Raw genomic sequence first — 22,418 nt, 5'->3', positions numbered from 1 at the left:
CTTGCGAACCCGATACGACATGACACGAAATTAGCAAGTTATGGGTTGAAATTTAATAGGTTTGTGTCATATTCGGGTTGACACGACTAACCCGTTTAATAAATGGGTTGGGTTAGTGTTCAACCTATGGAACCTATTTGACTTATTTAATTAAATAACATTTTACTAATACACCCTTCAAACCCTAGGTATATAAACTTATTAGTTGTTGTGGTTTACTTTCTTTGACATATTGTGATTGATTATTTGTGATATTGGGATATACTTTAATTTTGAATGATTATTTGTGATGCAGTTACTTGTTAGTTCTTAATTTTATATTAAAAATATTTATTTGTTTGTTTTTTCATAATTTTTTTTCCTTTTGATAAAGTATGATAAACAGGTTAACACAACTGAAAATGGGTTGTGTTAGGGTTGGGAAATTTTGACCCATTTAATAAACATGTCGGGTTAATATTGACTCATATAGTCGGATACTCATGAGTTGACACGACACCAACCCAACACACGAACATGAATTGCCAAATTCATAAGTCATGAATTTGAAATCAATAAAAATATATGAAAAGACAATACCATATTTTCAATTAAATTTATCTATTTTTTTTTTCAAACAAACCAAAGGATATATTGGAAAGTTATGAAAATGAATCTATTGACTTTTTAAAATAGATAAATATTTTAGGGCTAATAACGGAATAGTGAACAAACGAAATGGAATTGAGATAGTAATTGTTAGAGCACTAGCATTTACAACCCCTAATTGTTATTTTACAATCTAAAACAGCAAAAACTCACTCCATCTGGGTTTGTATACTTAAAAAAATTTGTAACCTATGAATAGTAAGAACATTCTCATCAAAGGTAGTCTAAATGCTATAATGCTATTTTAGCAACTAAAACATCAAAAGGCAAGTTACAACAAAGATGCTAAACTTAAAAATAAAAAAATAGCAGCTAAGCTACAATGAGATGTCAAAGATAACAGCTCACTGTAGATCCAATCTTACAAAAAAAAATTATTTTATTCCTTTCTCTCTCCACTTCTCTTTAAAAAATATTTTTTCTCTCTCTTCCTTCTCTAACCATTCCTTTCTCTCTAGTTTCTCATCTCTTCTTCTCCAAATCTTGCCTACCTCCTCTTCCTTTCTTTTATATATATACATAATTTCTTAAGCTATGGCCGAAAATACCTCTCTCTATTTCTTTTATTTTTTTCTTTCTTTCAGTGATGAGCTTTATGGCTGGTTGTGGATGTGGTGGTAATGAGTTTTGTATATGGTTGTAGGTGATGTTGTGATGGGTTTTTGTGGCTGGTTGTAGGTGTGATAGTGATGGGTTTTGTTGGCTTTGGTTGTAGGTATGGAGGTGATGGTTTTGTTGGTTTGGTTTTGGTTGTGGATGTGGATGTGGTGGTGATGGGTTTTGTTGGCTTTGGTTTTGGTTGTGGGTGTGGTGGTGATGGGTTTTGTTGGCTTTGATTGTGTTTTTTATGTGGTGGCTTTTGTGGCAGGTTGTGGTTGTGATGAGTTTTTTTTTTTTTTTTTTTTTCGATTGTGGCAGTGGTGGTTGGCAGTGGGTTATGAGTTCTTGTTTAATACAACCTTACTAAAGGCACACAATAGTATACCATTTTAGGAAAAAATTTTATCGAAAATTGAAAAAATTGTAAAACGTTCAATTCTCAATAAAACTTTTTCAAAAAATGAATGGCTTAATGTGTGCCCTTAGGGCACATGTTAACCGGACTCATATATATAATCTAGTGGTTGTGTGTGAAGAGAAAAAGATAATGGGAGGAAAGATAGAGAAAATAATACTTTTATTATGTTATTAAGTAGTTTATATTATTTTATTGGATTGTATGTATAAATAAAAACTGGGATATAGGGTGAATTGTAAAATGAGTTGGTAAAATAGATAAAGTAGTGTATGAAAATGCAAAATAGGTTTTTTTTTTTGGCATCTTTCTGATGCTAGTTCTCTTAAAATGAAAAATTTTAGCACAATAAAGTCAAGTGCCTATTTTTATTTTCAAAAGACCATAATTTTGCACATAATTTTTAATTTGAGATGAATATTTATTTATTTTATATAATTTTTTGATATTTATTTTTTAAGAATAGAAAAAAGATTAGCAAAAATTTGTTGGGTGAAACCGTGAAAGTCAAAATTTCAAAGGGCTTTTTTTTGTGCTTGTTTGTCAATTTGAGGTGATTTTTTTTATTCAGTTAACATTTTGATACAAATATATGTTAATCTCAAATTTAAGAATTTACATATTTATTCTCTAAAAAAAGAATTTAAATATTTATTGAAGATATTTTTCTTAAATTTTTTATTGAACGCATTTGATAGATGAAACAATTGATCGTATTTTGTACATTCTGCTTTAAATATTTGTTTGAAGAAGCACATCGCTTTCTATTTTTCATCAAATATGCAGAATCTTAGACGAAACTGTGATTTGGATCTATTTGTGTTCATCTCTTCTTGATTATCTATTGATTAAATATCCAAATATAGGAAGCTATTATGTGTTTTACCTACTCTAATCATCTCAACCTAAACACAATACATGACAGCTTCCGACCTAATGGCTAATTCTATTAGGTAAATTTTTTTGTTAAAATCTCTAAACTTAATTGTCACTTTTTAACATTTCTAATGAAAACTTCAAATTCTCCCTTCCCAACCCAAGTATCTCTCCAACTATAGAAAAAATGTAAAACTTCGTTTGGGTTATCATAGGCCTATGGGTAAAGCAAGACTTAAGCAAAAAGTGCATGATCAAACACTTTGACACTACTTAAATACACAGCAAGTGTTGTATTACTTTTCATCAGGTATCAAGGATGATTTGTGTGTAAATAATGTAATCCAATCACATATTAACATATGTACAAATTGTGTTAAAGTGTGTATTTATAAAAGAACCGAGACTAAAATAAATTTATTTTTTGATTCCATCGTACCACTTAAAACCTCCAATAATGTGTTATGTGGTGAGACCATTTGGGTACTAGTGGAGCTTGCCACATATTGACATATGTACAAATTATGTCAAAGTGTGTGTCCATAAAAAAACCAAGACCTAAGTCAAATAAATTTCTTTTTTAATACCACTGCACCACTTAAAACCCCCCCAATATTGCGTTATGTGGTAAGACCATTTAGATATAAATGGGGCTTGCCACTATTCACCCACGACCCTAAACTCTCGTATCATATGTGCGTCCAATAGGATTGCATCAGAGCAAGAAATCATGGGTTTCAACAAGTTTTGTTTTTAGGTGATAGCAGAAGACTAATCCAAGCCTATAACAGTAGTCCAAGAAAACCAAATGTAGAACATCAACCAGCAACAGGACAATGGCAGTTAATCATAAAGATTGCAGAAGCAAGATGCAAAAAGCCAAAAAGATGTTCTTTTGCCTATGAAGCCGTTAATATGCAGGGAGAGATAGTATTTTTCTTGGTGTAGCTAGTAGTGCAACCAGATCAACATGTAGGGCAACGTTTGAAGCTACGGTGGAAGCTTGCATTAGAGCAAGAAACCATGGGTTTCAACACGTTTTGTTTTTAGGGATAGCAGCAGAAGGCTAGTCCAAGCCTTTAGGAAGAAAAAGGCACCAGATTGGCTAGATAATAGTAATACTAGTTTGGCTGATCTAATAAATTTTCTAACTCAAACAGGACTTACCTCACCTGCCATTGGCCCATTGCTGGCACAACCCAGCCTTTTCGTAACCTTTGTTTTTATCTCCCTTTGAATGGTATTAAAAAAAAAAAATGTGTGTCCAATAGAAGAATTGAGAGCCAAGTCAAATAAATCTTTCTCACGTGTCAAAAAGCAATGGTCTAAAATGAACAACTTTCATCCTTGGTCCACCAAACTTCTTTTTTTTTTTTTTTCTTCTTCTGTAAGTTCCAAGTTCCAACTAGGAAACGCGTATTGGTCCATTCAAAACTAGATGCCACATGTCCAGAAATACACCTTCCTTTGGCTTTGGCGAATATCCCTTTTTTTTTTTTTCTTCTTCTTTTATTATTGACTAGTATTTATTTTTGCTAAAAAAACACTTTTCAGTCTCTTACAGTATTTGTACGTATAGCACAACAGGGAAAAATCAAAATTTTTTTTTTTTTTCTCTTTCAATAAAAAAGTCTCAATTTTTCAGAATCCGAGGCTCTAATAAATCCTGGGATTTTCGGATTTTTGTTCGTCACGAGGTAATTTCGAAGTTGAAGAAATTTTTAAGGTTGTTGTTCATAGAATAGAGAAAAGTTTGTAGCATGGTTTCATTTTTTTTTAGTTTGACATAGCAACAATATGTACAGAGCTTCCCCTCTTATTCTAATTTTGGCGGTGAGTTTGAACTTTGAACTATGAACTATGAAGCTGATTTCGTTTTATTTATTTATTTATTTTAGTTTTTATTTAATTTCCTGCTACTTTGGCTAGTTATATTTTGAATAGATTTGCATGCTTGTTTTTGTTGCTGTCTTTGAGAATTAGAATTGGGAAAAGCAATATTGAATATACCAACTTCTTCGATTAGGGAATCTGGGTGTCCTTTTAAATGGTGGGTTTTAATTTGTTTACTGTATGCATATTTGATTTGTGAGCTCTCATAGAATTAGCTTTTCTAGGGTTTTTTTAAAAGTGTCCTTATTAATTAGGAGTTGTGTATGTGTTTTAATTTTAAATTTAGTGTCTTTTTTCCTGAATTGATGCAATGAACGGATTTGAAAGTGTTTTCAGCACAATTTTGTGCTACTATTTGGTGCATATGCAATACCTTTTTCAACATCAGTGTACTTTTTCTATGCATATCTTTTCATTTTCGGGTTATTGAACATCGATATAGTTTGAAGCCAATTAGCCCAACCTAGCTCAAATGGCATTTTCTCCTCTCAAAAGCGTGGGTGATGAGGATAAAGGTTGAGGTCATGGGTTCAAAATTCTCTGGGTGTGTGTTAACTGTTAACTTACCAATATATATATAATAAAAAAAAAAGGATATCAATGTGTTAGAGTATTTGGCATGTCTATACTGTTTTAACCTTTTGAAGCCTACTGAAACAGTAAAACTTTTCATTTGCTAGGTTTTTGAGTTGTGAGGTAGTCAGTCTTTCTGGATTCTGTCCTGTTGATCAATCTCAATATCCATCTGCGGTTAGAGGCTAAACAGAAGTGATAAGCCTTATGATCTTAGGCTACTAGTCTTGCCTTCTGGCTGATTGATTTCAATTCAATAATGGCTCTTTCTGCTTCTTTGCAATTGTCCTATGGATTGGGACTCTGCAAGAACCAGGGGTGCAATAAACGATATAAGGTACTTTTTTTTTCTTTCTTTTTTTCCAATTAGTCTAGTGACAAAATATTTCAGTACTTTTTTCATGAACTGCTAAGATGACATTTTATGATTGCTGCATCATAAAAGTGATGTGAGTGGTGGGCAGACCCATCTAAAAGTGAAGCTGCTCCAATCACAACTTGCCACTTAACTAGTTGTGAAAAAAGTCATGTCCTAAGGATCTCTCATATTATTCCGTTCCCTTTTTTTTTTTCAGCAACTATGTTTTTATCCCTGTTCTGAATTTATTTGTTTGTTTACAGAGTGTAACGGGAAGAGGCAAATTACATTTATTAAGTGCTTCTCTTTCATCACGTGCATCGGTATGTTTTTTGGTTTAAAACTTCAGAACTGCTCCTTTTTCCCCTCCAATATTGTTTTCCTTTGAATGTAACCTGAAGTGTGCTGAAGCATTTAGATGTCAGTATTTAAGTATCATTATCATCTAAACCAAGGAAAAACAATTGCATGTTCAGCATCAATTATGCATCGTTTACATTATTAGATGCTTGATTTTACTTAATGGCTAATTTGGAAATCAGTGGGGCTAATTGGGGTGACTGGTATCATGCACGTGCTAACTTTAAATGCTATTCTTCTTCTGTGACTGTTAAACCTGATATTTACCATATTACCACTCAAGTTGGTACTTCCATTTCATAATTTGAAGTTTTAGAACTCTTGCTATTCTTATAAGCTCTAACTTATTGATGGCATATGGGTCTATTTACTGTTAAGGGTTAATGACTTAGGTCTAGTATAGGTTTCTTAATTTATGTTTAATTCCCTGCCCATAAATTAACTAATTAGTTTCTTTTTGCCTTAATCTACAACAACCACCAAGCCTTAATCTCAAAACTTTGGGGTCAGCTATGGATCCTCCATAGACTAACCGCTACACCCGAGTGTTAATGTATCTCGTTGCTGTCAACATATTACAACCCTCATTTTTCTTAGCTTAGAACCAATTGTGAACAAAATATATGACATTAAGCATAGATACTGATGCATGTGTAACTTCTTCTTCTTCCTTTTTCCACTAGGTAAATTGGGGAGGGGGTTTCGAACCCCAATGCCCAGGCACCCTAAGAGGTGATGGTACCACTGGGTCCTTGAACCCTATAGGTGCATGCATAACTACCAATTAAAAAAAAAAATTTCTCTTTGCCTTAGTTTCCTATTTTGAAGTTATTGTACTTTGTTAGGCAATATGTGCCTGCTGTTTTTGTCTGTCTTGTTATATGGTAGCTTCAATCTGTTAGGCAATGGATAGAATAGAAACCCCATATTTTTTTTCTAAACGCAGCAATTTAGACTTCTTTTTCATGCAAAATTTGAAATTCTAATCACCTCCTAGTTGTTGCTTTTTCCTCCCTTAAGATAGTTTCCTAGAAGTTTTTTTCTAATTTATGGTATTGCATTGATGAATTCATAAATAAATGAAACAACTTCAAATATATTTTTTCTGTGACAGTATCAGCCACAGGAATCTTGGAGTTTTCGCCTTTTGGACAAAGCATACAGGCCAATACATTCTTTACCTAACAGATGCAATACTTTTAACTGTCATTCTTTTCTAAGACCAGGCCAACCATTTGAACTTCCTAGTATGAAGACAGCCACCATGGCATTGACAAGGTAATTTTTTCTTTGATCGACTAATATTTGATTCAATAATCATATTTGAGGGACATTTGAATTCAATAAGTTGCAGCATTTAGAATTTAGTTTTCTATTGATTCTATTTCGTTTTCTACCAATTCTTGTCATAAACCTCATTGGTTACTTCAAACTATGTGAACCATTAGTTTAAAATGCACTCAAAGGTAGGGCATTCACATTGCACAAGAAATTCTGTACCGGAAATTATTTTTTATCTCCAACTATAGCCCTTTCTGGGATGTAAAATATATCTTTTCTCTTATTTGTAGGTTCAGTTTAATTAGGATTTCCCATAATATTATATGGACCTCTTGCAATAATGTGGATATAAAGAAACTACTCAAACATTTAAGCCAAAGTATGAAAAGCTAGATGGATATTGTGTTTGACTATAATCTTATTTTTGATTTTGAGTGTAACCTTTTTTAAAAGTTAATATTTTCTGCTTTCTGTTCAGGTAGTCTGTATTAAAAATGTGTTTTTTTCCCACCTGGAGTATGTGAAATTATAAATTGTCTTGTCATCCCCAATACTCTTATGTTTATTATTTTATCACTTTGTTCTTGTTATGTAGAAATCATTTAATTTTTTGTATTATGCAGGTCATATAATGTTTTACAAGGTAGTCCACTTGTACTTAAGTTGGTTCCGGCTGCTTGTATTATTATATTTGCTGTATGGGGCATTGGGCCACTTTTGCGTGAGAGCCGAAACATACTTCCTCATGTATGTTCTTATTTTTTAAGTTTTCCTTTTCATGTCATTTACCTTAGTGTGATTGATGTTTTGCCTTGTGTTTCCAAATTGAGCACTGTTTATATTATTGAATTTTATAATATGTCCTGCAGAAGAATGATAGTAGCTGGAAAAAGAGTAGAACATATCATGTTATGACATCTTATCTACAACCTTTGCTGCTATGGACTGGAGCAACACTCATTTGCAGGTGAATCCATCATGATATAATTGAACTAGAAGTTTTAAATTCTTATCCTTGAAAACAGAATTTATTTTGCAGATTTACTGATCACAGTTCTGTTTCTTGCAGAGCACTAGATCCGGTAGTTTTACCTACAGAAGCTAGCCAGGTTGTTAAGCAACGGCTTTTGATTTTTGTAAGATCGTTGTCAACTGTGCTTGCCTTTGCCTACTGTTTATCAAGGTGGGTGTACTTTCTATATTTTTCTTGGTCTTTTGAAAAGTTTGATGAGGTCACTTGAACTTGTCTAATAAACTTAAACAATTAGGTGGGGTTTTGGCACTTATATTAAGGTTGAACAGTGAACTGGAATCACCATTACTTAAAATATATAATGGTTAAGCAGTTTACATATCCTCATGTTCTTTTTAGTGAAGATATCTTTGTGCTTCTTTTTAAGTTGCATCAAATTTTGCCACAATTTGATAACTATTGCTGCTTCGTTGGAGCCATTAATCATTAGCTTTCGATAATGATTTCGCAGTTATGGTGCTTACTGACAGTTACTTTCATGACAACTAAATTTAATTATGTTTCTTTGTGCAGTGTGATCCAACAAGCACAGAAATTCTTTATTGAGACTAATGACTCTGGTGACACAAGAAGTGTAAGTGTTAATGCTATATGGTACGACTTCTTGCTTTGGTTATGTAATGAGATATATTTGTAATATAGCAGTACCTTGAAGGGAAATCTTCAACGGTCAGCTGGTGATATGAATTAAGAATCCAAACTCTAAGCCATCACTGCATATCCTCATTTCTGCCTATTTTTATTTTTGTTTGACTGCTTGAGTTTATTAGAATTGCTAATGGAGATGCATGTCCTATATTCAAAATTACTTGCTTTTGGACAGATGGGATTCCAATTTGCGGGAAAAGCTGTATACTCTGCAGTTTGGGTTGCAGCTATCTCATTGTTCATGGAGTTGCTGGGTTTCTCTACCCAGAAATGGCTTACTGCTGGAGGTCTTGGGACTGTCTTGTTGACTCTTGCTGGTCGTGAGGTACAACCATAATTATTTTTGTCATTTAATTAATGTTACTAATCTGTATTAATCTATTTATTGAAAAAAAATTAACATCTTTTTTGCTTATTCTATCTAGATATTCACAAATTTCCTTTCAAGTGCTATAATTCATGCAACTCGGCCTTTTGTTGTGAATGAATGGATTCAAACAAAGATTGAAGGCTATGAAGTTTCTGGTACTGTTGAGGTTGGTATTTAAATGTTGAAGATTACCCTAAAGAACAAGAGGCTATAAAGAAATGGACTAAGTGAAAATTTTATATCTATGTGCTGTTTTTTTTTTTTAAATTCCTTTTCTTTTTATATTATTAATGAGACGCAAAAAAGCATAGTGTATGAACACACTCATTGCTCATATAAGTTGAAACAGAATAATTTATTCACAGGTTTTTCTTCTATGGATTTTGATCAATTTTATTCCCTACAGCATGTGGGTTGGTGGTCACCTACAATTGTGAGAGGTGAAGATCGTGAAGCTGTTCACATTCCAAACCATAAGTTTACAGTGAACGTTGTGAGAAATCTCACTCAAAAATCTCATTGGCGTATCAAAACACATCTAGCCATTAGTCACTTGGACGTCAATAAGATTAATGTGAGGAATAAATCTAGATTGTCTATCCTTTAATATGTATTATAGTTGCTTTTTGCTGCCATGAATTCTTACTTAATTTTCCTCCCCGATTGGTTGATTTGACTGCCTCTCTCTGTGCAGAATATTGTTGCTGACATGCGTAAAGTTTTGGCCAAGAATCCTCAAGTTGAGCAGCAGAGGTTACACAGAAGAGTGTTCCTGGACAATATTAATCCTGAAAATCAGGCTCTATTGGTTAGTGCTAAAAATCTTTTTTACAATTGATAATTTCATTCTAAAAAAAAAAACTCTTTATGATCATTTGAGTAATCAATTCTTTATTAAAACAGTTTTATGAAAAATATGATCATAGCAATTGAAGTATTTGTGCAGTCAAGTGTGTGTGTGTGTGTGTGTGTGTGTGTGTGTATTTAGTTCTTTAAGTCTAGGTTCCCTTAATAAGGGAAAGACACCTGTGTTCTCTATGTTATTTTGGATGCATTTTGAAGTCATGCCACTGCCATTGGATTGCGATGAGAATGTGCACTTCAGAATATTAATGGTTGGTTTTAGTTCTATTTCTTTGGACTGTATTTCAAATTATCATGTTAGTTTTCCACATTATACTGTCTTATAATTTAGATAGACAGTTTATGGGCAATTTACATTTTGAAATTTGAACCCTGAATTTTAAACCATCATTCCTCTCCCAAAATCCATCGCTATTGAAACCACATTTCCATGCCCCATCCATGGCTTTCCCACATCCCCATCTGGCCACCGCTGAACCATTTTCACCCATTCACCCCAAAGCCAAGCCATAAACCACAATTGCATTGTTTCACCACCCATGGCTACCACCAGAAAACCCACCACCACTACCACCTATTTTAAGCAATATACCCAGCTACACCCACTCACAAAACCAACCAAATCCAGCCAAACCCAACTGCACCACGTTCTCCAAACCCATCTCAATTGCCACCATTGCTATTTAACCCAACATGGCTGAAACCCAATCAACCCAAATCACCTTCAGGCCACCATTGTCCAATAGCAATCCTCCACCACCCCACAACAACCAAGAAACTAATAGGAATAAGGGTAAACATCTTCTCTTTTTTTTTTAATGATTTTTTTAAGTATGAGGTGTCAAATTCTTTACTAAAATTTGGGCGTTTTGTGTGGGAGAATGGGCATTTGCCCCTTTCGCCCAAAATTTTCAACAAAATGCTCCATATCTAAAACTATTTAGGGAAATGCCCATGTTATCAAACTTGATTTTCAGACAATCAAGTTATAACAAACTGAATTTAAAAAAAAAAAAAAAATCTAGAACTTGAGTTCCTTGAAAAAATTCAAGTGGAACTCGAGTTCATGGAACTTGAGTTCCAAATTTTTTTTTTTTTTTTTTTTAAAGTCCACGTTTGCTATAACTCAATGTTCCAAAAATTGAGTTATACATTTGAAACTTGATTTTTAGAAAATCGAGTTTCAAAACAGGGGCATTTCCCTAATTAGTTTCAAACATGGAGCATTTTGCTGGATATTTTTTTAAAAAAAGGGGCAAAAGCCCATTTTGGCCGTTTTGTGTGTTCATGAACAGCATTAGAGGAAAAATAGATGGATGAGCAAAATGAAACATTTTCAAAAATCGTGGTATTAATTGAAACTTTTTAAAATTTAAGATTTAATTTGAAATCAACCCTTTAACTTCAGGGTTTAAATGTGATTTTTCCTTAGTTTATTTAATATTTGCCGTGAGATTCACTTTATAAATTGATGGTATTGGTAGGTAATATTATTTCTCATACTGTGTTTTAATGTTTAGTATCTCAACAGCCAAGAGCCTTGTAGCTGAACAAGCGCTGCATAGTACTTCCACCATTGATGTTCAGGGTCAAATCCCACCCCCATTATTGTAACTATTGAATTATATATATATATATATATATATATATATATATATATATATATATATATATATATATATATATATATGTTATCACAACTGTGTCTTATGTCCACTTCATAAAAAACGAGGGAACAAGCCACTTTGTAAGATTGACCAATTGCATTTATGGGAGAAAAAAGAAACAACTCAGTAACAATGGGCTTTAAATTTTTAATACCAAAATGCTCTAGTATCAGCTTTCTACACACATGCACATTTATATATTTGAAAAAATAATGTGTTTTTTGCTCACAGATCTTGGTATCCTGTTTCGTGAAGACTTCACATCATGAAGAGTATCTATGTGTTAAGGTAAGAGAATTTTTCTCTGGTATTGTCCGACCTGTGGAGAATATGGATTGACATGTAGGATATGAGAAATGGTAGGGACACACCCAATTACACACCCATTCCTCAACATGCTTAAGTGTCACCTTGTGATTAGTGCACTTAAAATTTTTTCCCATAAAATACCATGGTGGTCCATGTGTAAGTACTGAAATCCAGTCACAGATTGAAATTGGGTTTGGATGTGTCTGTAGGTGGACTTGTTGGAGATCAGTGTGTATCTGGATCCATCATGCAATGGTAATATTTAGTAATGCAAGGAAACTGACAAATCATTAAAAAGAATTCAAAACCTGTTGGCAATTATGAGTTTGGGCAAGACTTAGGTACAATACTTAGGTGCTATTCATTTTGTCTTATGAGATTTATGTTTAGGAGTTATCTTCTTCCTCTCTCCTTTTTGTTCTGTTACCAATGAGCTTTTGCTCATAATGTTATTTGGTTGGCACTACAAAAAATGACCTTGCTTTAAGAGTTCAGAAGTTGAGTTTGCTCATAATGTTATTTGGTTGGCACTACAAAAAATGACCTTGCTTTAAGAGTTCAGAAGTTGAGTCAGATGCATGCTTTTTTCATTGTTGTATGAGGTGCTGTTCAAATCTATAATGTTCTTGTGTGTAATAAAAGTGGCTGGGGCTACTGCACTCTATAGGTTTAACCTGTGGGTACATGAACACGTTGAAGTATGGTAAATCATGTCTGACTTTTGGATGAGAAGTAATAAAGAAGCCTAGGGTGTCTTCCCTTCTTGGGTTCCGCTTTGCATACTTCCTGTGTACTAGGGTTGTGGCCCTTTTGGGTTCTTTTAATAAATTTTATTTACTTAATAAAAAAAAGTTTTAAAGGGTATCTTGTTTGGGATAGGCAAGTACTCAAACACTATGTTTGGAAGGAAAGGGGAGGTGCTAGAGAACTGTTCCGTTGTTTAAATGAGAGGATAAAAGGAAGAAAAGAGGAGGGATGAGTCCATCTGAGCCACAAAAACTAATCCCTCTAAAGTTAAATGCATAGGGTGGGAGGAGACTTGGTATATTAAGAATGATTTGAGCAATTATATCTTTTTTTACCTCACATACCATGCAACTTAGGGTGTGACTATAAAAAAAATTATCTTTCTTTTGGCTGGGGAGCTGGAGGTAGTATCTTTACGCACCCTTTTCACCATTTCCTTCCAATCCACCAAACCAGATGAGGAAACAGTGGTTGCCCTTTTCCATTTATCCTTCCCAATCTGCGTATCCTGTCCATATTTTCAATTCCTCTTAACAAATAAGTGTAAAGATCCGGAAGGAAATAGTCGTTATTGCTGTATATAAAATGCAACTAATTACCTATCAAAAAAAAAAAAAATGCAACTAATTCAGACTTATTTTTGTTAGAGAATGAGCTCATTGTAAGTCTAATGTTGTTGAAAAAACAACCATAATTGAAAATAAATAAATAAATATATAAATTCTAATGTCGTTTATAAAAACAGGAAGCTATATTGTTGGATCTCCTTAGAGTCATCAGCCATCACCGGGCTAGACTTGCTACACCAATCCGTACAGTGCAGAAAATATATAGCGACGCCGAGTTGGACAATTTTCCGTCTGCAGACACAATATTTGACCGTGGTGGAGTGGCACCCAACCGTCCATTGCTAATGATTGAACCCCCTTACAGAATTAATGGAGAAGATAAGACAAAAACTCAAAATCGTTCAGTGCGCACAGGTGGAGAACAAGATGGAAAGACCAATACACGACTGACATCTGACACCAGGGGCGATGCTAAGGTTGGAGTAACATCAGTTTCTGACTCCAAATCCAGAGAGACACCAGCTTCTGATACCAAGGTAGATACCAAGATTGGAGAGACACCAAATCCTGACACCAAGGAGGACCGCAGGGTTGTCACAGCATCAGTTTCAGATCCAAAAGGGCGTGAAAAGGCAACAGGAAAATTTTCAAAACCTGTCTCAACTTCTAAGATAGCAGAAATGTCATTCTCTGACCCCAAAGGGATGGGTTCAGTATCTGATAATTCAACCCAAAAGGTCCCTGATGTTAAGCAAACTAAGAGTGCTGGGAAATCTAACAATCCATCAGTTTCCTCATCAGAAAGTAGTGTTGAGAAAGCAAGCAGAATTCCAACAAATCAATCTCCCCAAACATCAAGGCCTGTGTTGGAAGATAATATAGTACTTGGTGTTGCTTTGGAGGGCTCAAAAAGAACCCTTCCTATTGATGAGGGAATGGTTTCCCCTCCCAGTCCTGCAGAAGGAAAGGAAATGGCTGCAAGCCGGAACGGAAATGGGTCTCCTACTCCTGATAAGGATAAGAAAGATGGTCAGTTTCCAACTGCTCCTAGTTCAACATCTGGCAATCAGTAAGATCAACTAGTTCGGTTAAGATGTCTTGTGTCTTGCTCCTACTCTTGCTAACTTTCCTCCAGAACTACACCATGAAAGCTGTGTTTTTTTAAGCTGAAATGTACACTGTATATGCTCCTTATTTTTTACTTAACGTATATTGTCATGATCATTGTAGCATTCATCATTGGAAATTTAGCTATACATAAAAAGGAAATGTACCTTTCTGCCAGAGTTGAATGGTGTTGGATAACTGATCAACTTGACTAAAGACCATGCAAGGCCAATCTTGTTTTTTTTCTTTTTTCTTTTTTGATGGAGAGGCCAATCCTGTTTTGTTTATAGAATTGCAGATACGATAATACACAGCCCAGGATATATCTTTTATTGTGAAAATTGGATTTGGAACTTATCAAGTTCTGCAAAGCTTATAATTGAACATTTTCATACAACGTGTTCGTTTTAATTTAATTTAAAACTAGAAAGCAGCAGTGTGATACGATCACCTAGGAATATCTTGTTCTACTGCTACAAGCCCGCAATCACTACCATTATATTTCATATTCATAATCTTCCTTTTGATATGGGAAAATATAATTTTTCTTTGATACTAGCGAGCCATTTTTACAAGGTAACGTGATTTATTTTTTCTTGCACTATATGATCTCTGCTCTAGGAGATCATTGCAATTTCAAGATCAATCTTCCATGCAGGTTTTTGAGTTATCTCGGTCAAGCAAAGGAGAAAAATCAAATCTCTCCACCAGTGAATGGTACTAAGTGAAAATATGACAAGTAAAAAGCTTGAGCTTACATGCTGCTTTCTAGATGAGTTGGAATGGTAAACTGATTACTCATAAAATTGTTCTATCGTGAAAATTGTTGTCCAGTAACTTGAATCATTCAGAAGAAATTAATGATTACAAACTCATCCTTAACATCACTCTCCCATCCTTAACATCACTCTCCCATCCTTAATAACCACCATAAACATATACTGCAATCATTACATGAACAGGCCTATGAATAGGAGACGGGATTGTGACTTATTTGCCATTATATTACATGCTAGGAGCCACAAATAATAGTTGAAGTGATAAATTATAAAGTAGAAACGGCAGCTCACATTCTTAATTAAATAAATCAACTGTGGCATATGCAATCAGGAGCAGGATATGTATATATGGACTGCTTTGGTTTTCTTAATCTGATCTGCCCTTGTCTGTTTTCATGCCCTTCTAACACTGACTGCTGGAAATCTGACCAAGTCATGCTTTTATTTAGGAAGAGTTGGCCCAACAATGCCATATTTGGCCTTATAGTTTTCAGGTTTTCATAAGTTCGATGTCCCACCTGTCAACACCATAAATTGTCATTGTCTTATGGATTCTGCAGAATACTGAATAAGAATTTTCTGGCACATAAAATTTGTAAAAATATTCTCTTATCCTTTTGATTAAGTCAGAAAATTTTTGTGAAAGAACACCTTGAATAACTTTTGGCGCATGTTTTTCAACCTCAATTCAATATGGATTCAGTTAATCACAATGAAATTCTGTATTTTTACAAATGAATCTACCAAAGTTTAGCGAAAGCAATTTGAAGAACTAGCAAGAAAAAAAATAGTGTCGATACCAGGGCAAATTTCCGTCCTAACTCTTAATGGTTACATGATTAAATTCATTCTTTCCTAACAACTAAAACTTTTAAAACAAATGGTAATTTATTATGGTATTAGAGCTTGTCCTAAGATGTGAGGAGATTAGAATAATAATTAAATGATTTAATTTACCTTCCTAACAGCTTAAACTTTTGAGACAAGTGATAATTTATCATTATAAAGTTTCCTAATTGATCTGATGTCTGAAAAATTGCCCTATCCCAATTTCTCGTTCATATCACAAAGTGGTGCATCAAAGACCAACCATTGGAGCAGAACATTATAGAATTGCATCTTCAACATGCTAACTGGATGGGCCACTTTAAGTTGATTAAGAGCAGAGACAGCAGCATAACTTCCCAACAAATTAAAACTGAATGTTTAGATCTATGATGACACTAGGTAGAAATACTCACCAATGCATTGTGCATATTTCCTGGAGAAGCAGATATAAAGATGTTGCTGTGCATACTAACATAGTAATCAACTGCAGCTAACAAGGACGCCTTTCCTTTAATCTGGGCCCGTTCCGCTTTGGAAGTTAAACTCTTTTTGTCTTCCATCAGTGGGAACAATTTTTTCAAAGTCGAAATCCTAGCTTCTCCACCAAATACCTTGTGAAACATAACCATTTCACAGATCAAAACTCTGGGAGTAAAAAGGTATATTTCACTTCTCAAAAAGTGGCGTAGACAAGAAAATAGTTGAGACATGATAAACCTTGTGGGAGGCAAGATAGAGCCTAGTGTTGTTGTCAAAGCCCAAAGCCGCAAGAAGCAATCCAATCTCTTCTGGAGTCAAGGGGCAACGACCCTGATTCCTCAACTCTTCATTCGTGAACTGGGAGTTAAGGACCCTTCCCTGCCAAATTGCTTGTCTATACTTGGCTAGAGCCAATTTTTCAGCTTTGCCCCCACCAAAGTCACAGGCTGAATGGGCCGCCATATCCTGCATGATGACATGGTTAATGAACAAGAACATGGAATCAAGGTTTAAACCCCTGTAACCTAAACTCAAAAATTTTGGACAATTCAGAGGATCATAAAACCAATGGTGTGGATTTTCTCAAATGACAACAATGACTCAATCACTGAGGTAGCTCAACCCAATGATGTACAGATTGGATGACCTCAGATATTTGACCCATCACATTTTAACAGTCACAAAATGCATAAAATGTTGGCTTGTTTGAAGGATTGAACAGTGTTATTATCATTCTTTAATCATAATGCACTATGAAGTGCCTATTGGGGCTGTACACAAATCCAACCAAACCAACAAAAAATGACCAAGCCGGCAGCTTCTGCAGGTGGTTGGCGGCATTTATTTTCCAAAATGATAAGGCTCATGTGGTGATCGGCAAAAAGTTTTGAAAACCGCCTATAAGCCACACCAACTGACCCTTCTCCAGCTCTCCCCCTAAATTTTTCCTCAAATGCCCCCTCCCCCACCTCCAAAGTAAACAAAATTAGATGTGCATTTTAAGAACATAGAGAACTATGTAATTCATTGGTGAGATTTTCAAAAAATTTATTCAATAAAAAGTTGTTAGGTGGTATAATATTAAGGAAGAGTTACATTGGGGGTAACTTTAAGCAATATTACATGATTTAATAACTTTTTACTAGATTAATATTTTGAAAGTGGATTACATGCTCTCTATGTTCTTAACATGCATGCCAAATTTTGTGTTAAGTGAGTGTTATTTACTATTCTATCCATAAACTCATTTTTTATGCATTACTTTGAAATGAAAAGACTTGTACTTAAAATTTTGATAAATGACATAGTTATTAATCTTTGATCATTTTGAAATTTTGCAAACATAGGGTTTATAAGAAGCAAATATATTACAATGGTTAAAAAATTGAGTGGCGTAACATTGCTTAATATTACATTACCCAACCATATGTGTATGTATATATATATACATATATATAGAGAGAGAGAGAGAGAGAGAGAGAAGTGGCATACTTTGTCAAATCGAAGGTGTAGCACCACAAACTTCCCTGCCCCCACCGTGCTCTCCTGCATGTAGTTGGTTCCAAGTGCTCCATTTTTACCCGAAGGGTTGCGGAGACGGCTAACAAGAGCATCACCAAGCTGTCTAATATGAGGAACAAAAGCTAATGCTTGGAAGTTAACTTTACAACGTAGCTGTTGGATGTCCATAGGCAAGTTGTCAAAAGCCAAACGATGAGAGAATGGGGCAATTGCAGCAATTCCATAACTGAAACGTACAAACATGTCTCAAATTTCAGAACACAATATGATTTTGAGATAAGGCCAAATACAGAAAACAATTAAAAGCCCATATCTAAGCAATGTCATTGCATTATTGAAGAGGTAAAAATTGAATCTAACTACTTGGGTAGCATCCACTTGGTTTCTTTTTTATAACTTATCTGTAAACAAATAAAAACAAGACCAGAGCATTCACAGACAATAAACTAGACAACCTTCTTCCATTCTCGTCAAGTAGAAAGTTACTTCATACGCATAAACAAACAAGTGGCAGCCATATAAGATTAATATAAAGATTGTAGTAAGATCTTCATGAAGTTTGCATCAGAGCTGCTATGGGAATGGCATTCTGGCGTATGGGAGACCTCTGCACTAGAAAAATGATAGGTAGTGTCCAAAGGCCATTCATTCTATGTAAATGTTACATACGTAGATGTTAAAATACTGAACTAAAAGCAGGCAGCTTTGTCCTTTGTCTCATATTCAAAATAAAATTTCAGGTAATATAAATCAAGTGGTGTGTCTACTCTGGAATAAGAGGACTACTATTTGGCCTATGGAAGATATAGCTGTTCTAACAATAAGCATGAAGAATCTTGGACATAACATTTTATAATCTTTGACCAGCAATTCTACTTAAATATTTCCATCATTTAAAGAAATAGAGTTATATCAAATACTCCAAAATCATTGATTGTGATATTTTTCTATCAGATACTCTATATCTGCTTAAACCTTAGCTGCACTGAATTTAACATCTAAATAGTACATAGCTAAGTCATTAGATTCTAGATCTTCCATTGAAATAATGCATCTCAGTTCACAAATAAATTATGTGGTTTATGGAAAAAGATACAGTCTTTGAGCCTATAATATTAGCCATGTATGTGATACTTTTATACATTTGAACCATGTAATCAACAAAAATGTTTCAATCAGAGGATTTAAAGAACAATTCAGCAATAAATCTAACAAGAGGATTAGGAAGCTACCAACCTCCGTAATACAGGCAATACATTATCTAGATACCAGTTGGCTGATGCATGAACTGGTGCTGTCTTAATCCTGTTAGCTCGGATTGCTGTTGCATAATACTCCCTTGTGCTCCAGGAGAATTCGTAAGGCAGCTCTTTAACTATAGAAATATCGTCCTTCAATACATTAATAAAGTGATCCACATCAAATATATCCATGAATGAGCTGCAAAAGAAAAAAATCATGCAACTTCATGAATATGCCTCTCCCAAAATCCATGAGATAAAGAAATGAGCAAAACCAAAACAAAATGGTTCCTGCTAGTACCTTGAATCTTGCCAAACAGGATTCACTTCAAGATGTGGGATGACAAGCGTCGCATTCAGTATTTTAGCAACCGCAACTGCATCACATATCTTTGAAAGAAACAAAATAACACTTAAGCTTCTGATACTACTTTTTGAAACAGACAAGTTACTTTAAATTCTGATAAACTTATTGTTATCCATGGTCTCTAGTCACCTCTAAACAGCTAATTAAATGTTCAAGAAAATCTTTTGGTACATACCCCCATTCTCTGCTGGTTCAAGCCTCCATCAAGAAATACCTGAATATAACCTTCAGATTTCTCTCGTAATGCTGCATGAAAACGAAAGAAAGGGCCAATAGTGAAAAAAAAAAAACAAAACAAAACAAAACAAAACAAAAATACAAAAACAAACTAGATAATGATTAATGAAAACCAATACACGAGGTCACATATATACTGTCTCTATACTTCATACAGCACACAGCAGATTGAACACAAAGTAAACTTCTTATGGTTGCTCTATTCCTGATCACTTACAAGGGGTTTTTGGAGATTCAACACAAGGTCTCCATCCTTGGTTGCCCAAAGGAATCCAGAGATCTGAATGCTGAGCATTTGTCTGATGAAAAGAATAAAATGTTTACCATGAAGAGGATTTTACAAAGAGAACTATAATGTACTTGAACAGCATGTTTGCAGCTGAACTCTTACAGTTTCGCGTTGCAATGCACTCTTGAGAATGCGTGAGTGCCTTGGTTTTGGAGCATTCCATTCCTGTAAACACCATTCTTTCATAAAATGATAAATTTATGACCCCAAAAGATCAATTTTATAGACATGGTGCCATCTTAAAAGCAGGCTGATTGTGTATGGGTTTACACCATCCTTGGATTTGTAAATCACAAAAGTCGCATAAATATTTATAGTACATAGAAGAGGCATAACAAATTACAAGAAAAGAGAGATATCAATTCATGGTATAACAAAATCAATATAAAATTGATTAGTGATTACCCTGAATGAATTTTCTTTCTTTGAATTTTATAAACCAAGACTTCAAATTATTGAGTTTTATGCATAAAAGCCAACATCAGTGAGAGTTTTGCGTGGAGAGAAGATAACTTCCATATATATATATATGGATGAATTTTCTTAACAACTATTATCATTGTTATTAATAGTCAAATACTCAAATTACTATTTAGCACAATTGTTATTGACTGTTGTGTCTTTTAACTTCAAAAACCATTCAGAAATTTGCACCTTGTAATTATTAAAAAATTTGACCCAAGAAATAATCTCTGAAATCAGCAAAGGGTCAGTACTAATCTTTCCAAATTTTCAATTATTGATGTGAAACTCATTAGCTCATCATTCAGGGTTTCCAAGAATGTAAACCACAGACCCTTCTTGCTTCGATCCTTTCCTTTTTATGAGAATATTCATAATAACAACATATCATTTAATTTAAATACAAAAAATCTTCAAACTACCTAAGGTCAGATGTGAAGTCCTTACAAATCATATATCCTCAGTTGGTTGGCAATCTGAGTAGAGTCAGCCGGTTCAAGTCAACAAATTGAAACACTTCCTAGTCAAATTTAACCTTATCTTCTCCTTATTTATGACTTATTTCAACCTCATCCCCTTAAAAATATAACAACCACCCAATCATTCTATTGACTTTTTGGCATAAATTAAATTTCCTCCCTATTAATCCAAAAGACTTAATCCATACCCTTTTCTGAAACATTACACATCCAGAATATTCACTCCCAGTAAACATTTTTTTGGGACTATAGAATAAAGACAGCTTTCCCGAGAAACTACCAATGACCCATTTACTGTCACATTAAGAAGCTAAGACTACAAAAGAAAAATTATTCCAATAAATAGTACTTTGCTTTTGTTTTTGTTAAAGAACAAGAAAAAAGGGTCTTAAAATAAAGAAAAACATGATGATGAATGATCCAAAGAGTGTGAACTTACCGTGAACATGGAAGGCGAGGCATGGCCCAATGGGCTGAAGAAACTAGTCAAGAACACTGGAAAAATCAGAACAAAAAGTCCAGCCAGTGCTCCTCCTCTTCCTCTATGAGGCTGACACTGAAGCAAAAGCCTCATCATCCCAACTGGGTTTTTGCTTGGCTGTGGAAAAAAGCACCCTTTACCCTCTCTACAAAGCCACAGAGCTTATAAATGTGGTTGTATCTAATCTAAAGTGAATAAGCTTAGCTATAAATTATAAAGCCATTAATAGTTTCGGTGACTTGTCTGTCTCAGTCTGATACAGAGAGTAAATGGGCTTCATTCTGAGAATCCGGGACACGTGGACACTTCATGGAAACGAATATGGGGTGTGTAAGTGTAACACTGTGTCTATTCAGCAAAAAAACAAAAAAAAAGTGTAACACTGTGTCTTTTGTAAATGGGACCCAATGGATAAAAGATAAAATGGGAATGAGGTTTTTCTTTTCCTGCCTTTGTTTATAATTTGTACGTTAGAAAAGGAATCCGACAGTGCCGCTTTCTGTGAGTCACAGACCATTTTGGGAACAAATGTAAAAAAAAGTAAAAACAAAGGTTGATAGATTGGACCGTTGGGGTGGGTGAAAGTGTGTGTAACTGTGAACTTTATTGGATTCACCTTTATATATTTCTTGAACCACCGACACTCCAGCAACCTTTAGTTACATGGGATTGGATTGACTATCGAGATATCATTCTCCCTGGGCCTCTCCACAATGCAAATCAATATCATATCATATATTATATAATAAAAATTAAGTTTAAAAGTTGTGATTTTCTTAAGTAACTTCATCAATTGCATAAATTCTTTTAGATTTTTCAATAAATTCATTCACTGAAGTTTTTAGATAAAAACAAAAAAAAATTATCTTTATCAACTTCTTTGGATAAAGTAACAATAAGTGTTCTAATGAACTTCTCCTTCTTCTTCTTTTTTTT

The 22,418-nt window shown here is 34.3% G+C and overlaps 2 protein-coding genes across 4 annotated transcripts; one reads left to right on the top strand and one right to left on the bottom strand.

Annotated features, from left to right (window-relative positions):
* The first annotated feature begins 4,091 nt into the window (after nucleotides 1-4,091).
* On the top strand, nucleotides 4,092-14,534 carry LOC142624675 (mechanosensitive ion channel protein 2, chloroplastic-like). 3 transcript variants are annotated; one of them, XM_075798355.1, is made up of 14 exons: nucleotides 4,092-4,236; nucleotides 5,113-5,342; nucleotides 5,627-5,686; nucleotides 6,838-7,001; nucleotides 7,628-7,751; nucleotides 7,874-7,971; nucleotides 8,074-8,187; nucleotides 8,551-8,611; nucleotides 8,861-9,010; nucleotides 9,111-9,221; nucleotides 9,462-9,629; nucleotides 9,750-9,863; nucleotides 11,818-11,874; nucleotides 13,388-14,534. In XM_075798355.1, the coding sequence occupies exons 2-14, from the start codon at nucleotides 5,265-5,267 to the stop codon at nucleotides 14,282-14,284; spliced, it is 2,196 nt and encodes a 731-aa protein (XP_075654470.1). In that variant the 5' UTR covers nucleotides 4,092-4,236; nucleotides 5,113-5,264; the 3' UTR covers nucleotides 14,285-14,534. The 3 variants fall into 3 exon arrangements, with proteins under 3 accessions (XP_075654470.1, XP_075654472.1, XP_075654471.1); XM_075798357.1 differs by having other exon boundaries at nucleotides 4,229-4,372; nucleotides 6,844-7,001; XM_075798356.1 differs by having other exon boundaries at nucleotides 4,229-4,372.
* Nucleotides 14,535-15,091: 557 nt separating this feature from the next.
* Nucleotides 15,092-21,786, bottom strand: LOC142624676 (O-fucosyltransferase 31). The gene is made up of 10 exons (XM_075798358.1): nucleotides 21,441-21,786; nucleotides 20,163-20,225; nucleotides 19,989-20,070; nucleotides 19,710-19,780; nucleotides 19,469-19,557; nucleotides 19,163-19,366; nucleotides 17,897-18,152; nucleotides 16,643-16,870; nucleotides 16,339-16,536; nucleotides 15,092-15,615 (listed from the first exon to the last, which is right to left on the bottom strand). The coding sequence occupies exons 1-10, from the start codon at nucleotides 21,576-21,578 to the stop codon at nucleotides 15,406-15,408; spliced, it is 1,539 nt and encodes a 512-aa protein (XP_075654473.1). The 5' UTR covers nucleotides 21,579-21,786; the 3' UTR covers nucleotides 15,092-15,405.
* Between the last annotated feature and the right edge of the window lie 632 nt (nucleotides 21,787-22,418).

This window comes from Castanea sativa, chromosome 2 (genome assembly GCF_040712315.1).
Source record: "Castanea sativa cultivar Marrone di Chiusa Pesio chromosome 2, ASM4071231v1".
Taxonomy (NCBI): domain Eukaryota; kingdom Viridiplantae; phylum Streptophyta; class Magnoliopsida; order Fagales; family Fagaceae; genus Castanea; species Castanea sativa.
Note: the sequence above shows the minus strand (reverse complement) of the source record. Positions and strands in the feature narration are given on the sequence as shown.

Coding starts and splice junctions, on each gene's coding strand:
- LOC142624675 (XM_075798355.1), top strand. CDS start 5,265: ATGGCTCTTTCTGCTTCTTTGCAATTGTCCTATGGATTGGGACTCTGC. Junction 5,687..6,837: donor CTCTTTCATCACGTGCATCG/GTATGTTTTTTG, acceptor TTTCTGTGACAG/TATCAGCCACAGGAATCTTG. Junction 8,612..8,860: donor ACTCTGGTGACACAAGAAGT/GTAAGTGTTAAT, acceptor GCTTTTGGACAG/ATGGGATTCCAATTTGCGGG.
- LOC142624676 (XM_075798358.1), bottom strand. CDS start 21,578: ATGATGAGGCTTTTGCTTCAGTGTCAGCCTCATAGAGGAAGAGGAGGA. Junction 19,558..19,709: donor TGAACCAGCAGAGAATGGGG/GTATGTACCAAA, acceptor TTTCTTTCAAAG/ATATGTGATGCAGTTGCGGT. Junction 19,367..19,468: donor CCTGTTTGGCAAGATTCAAG/GTACTAGCAGGA, acceptor TTTCTTTTGCAG/CTCATTCATGGATATATTTG.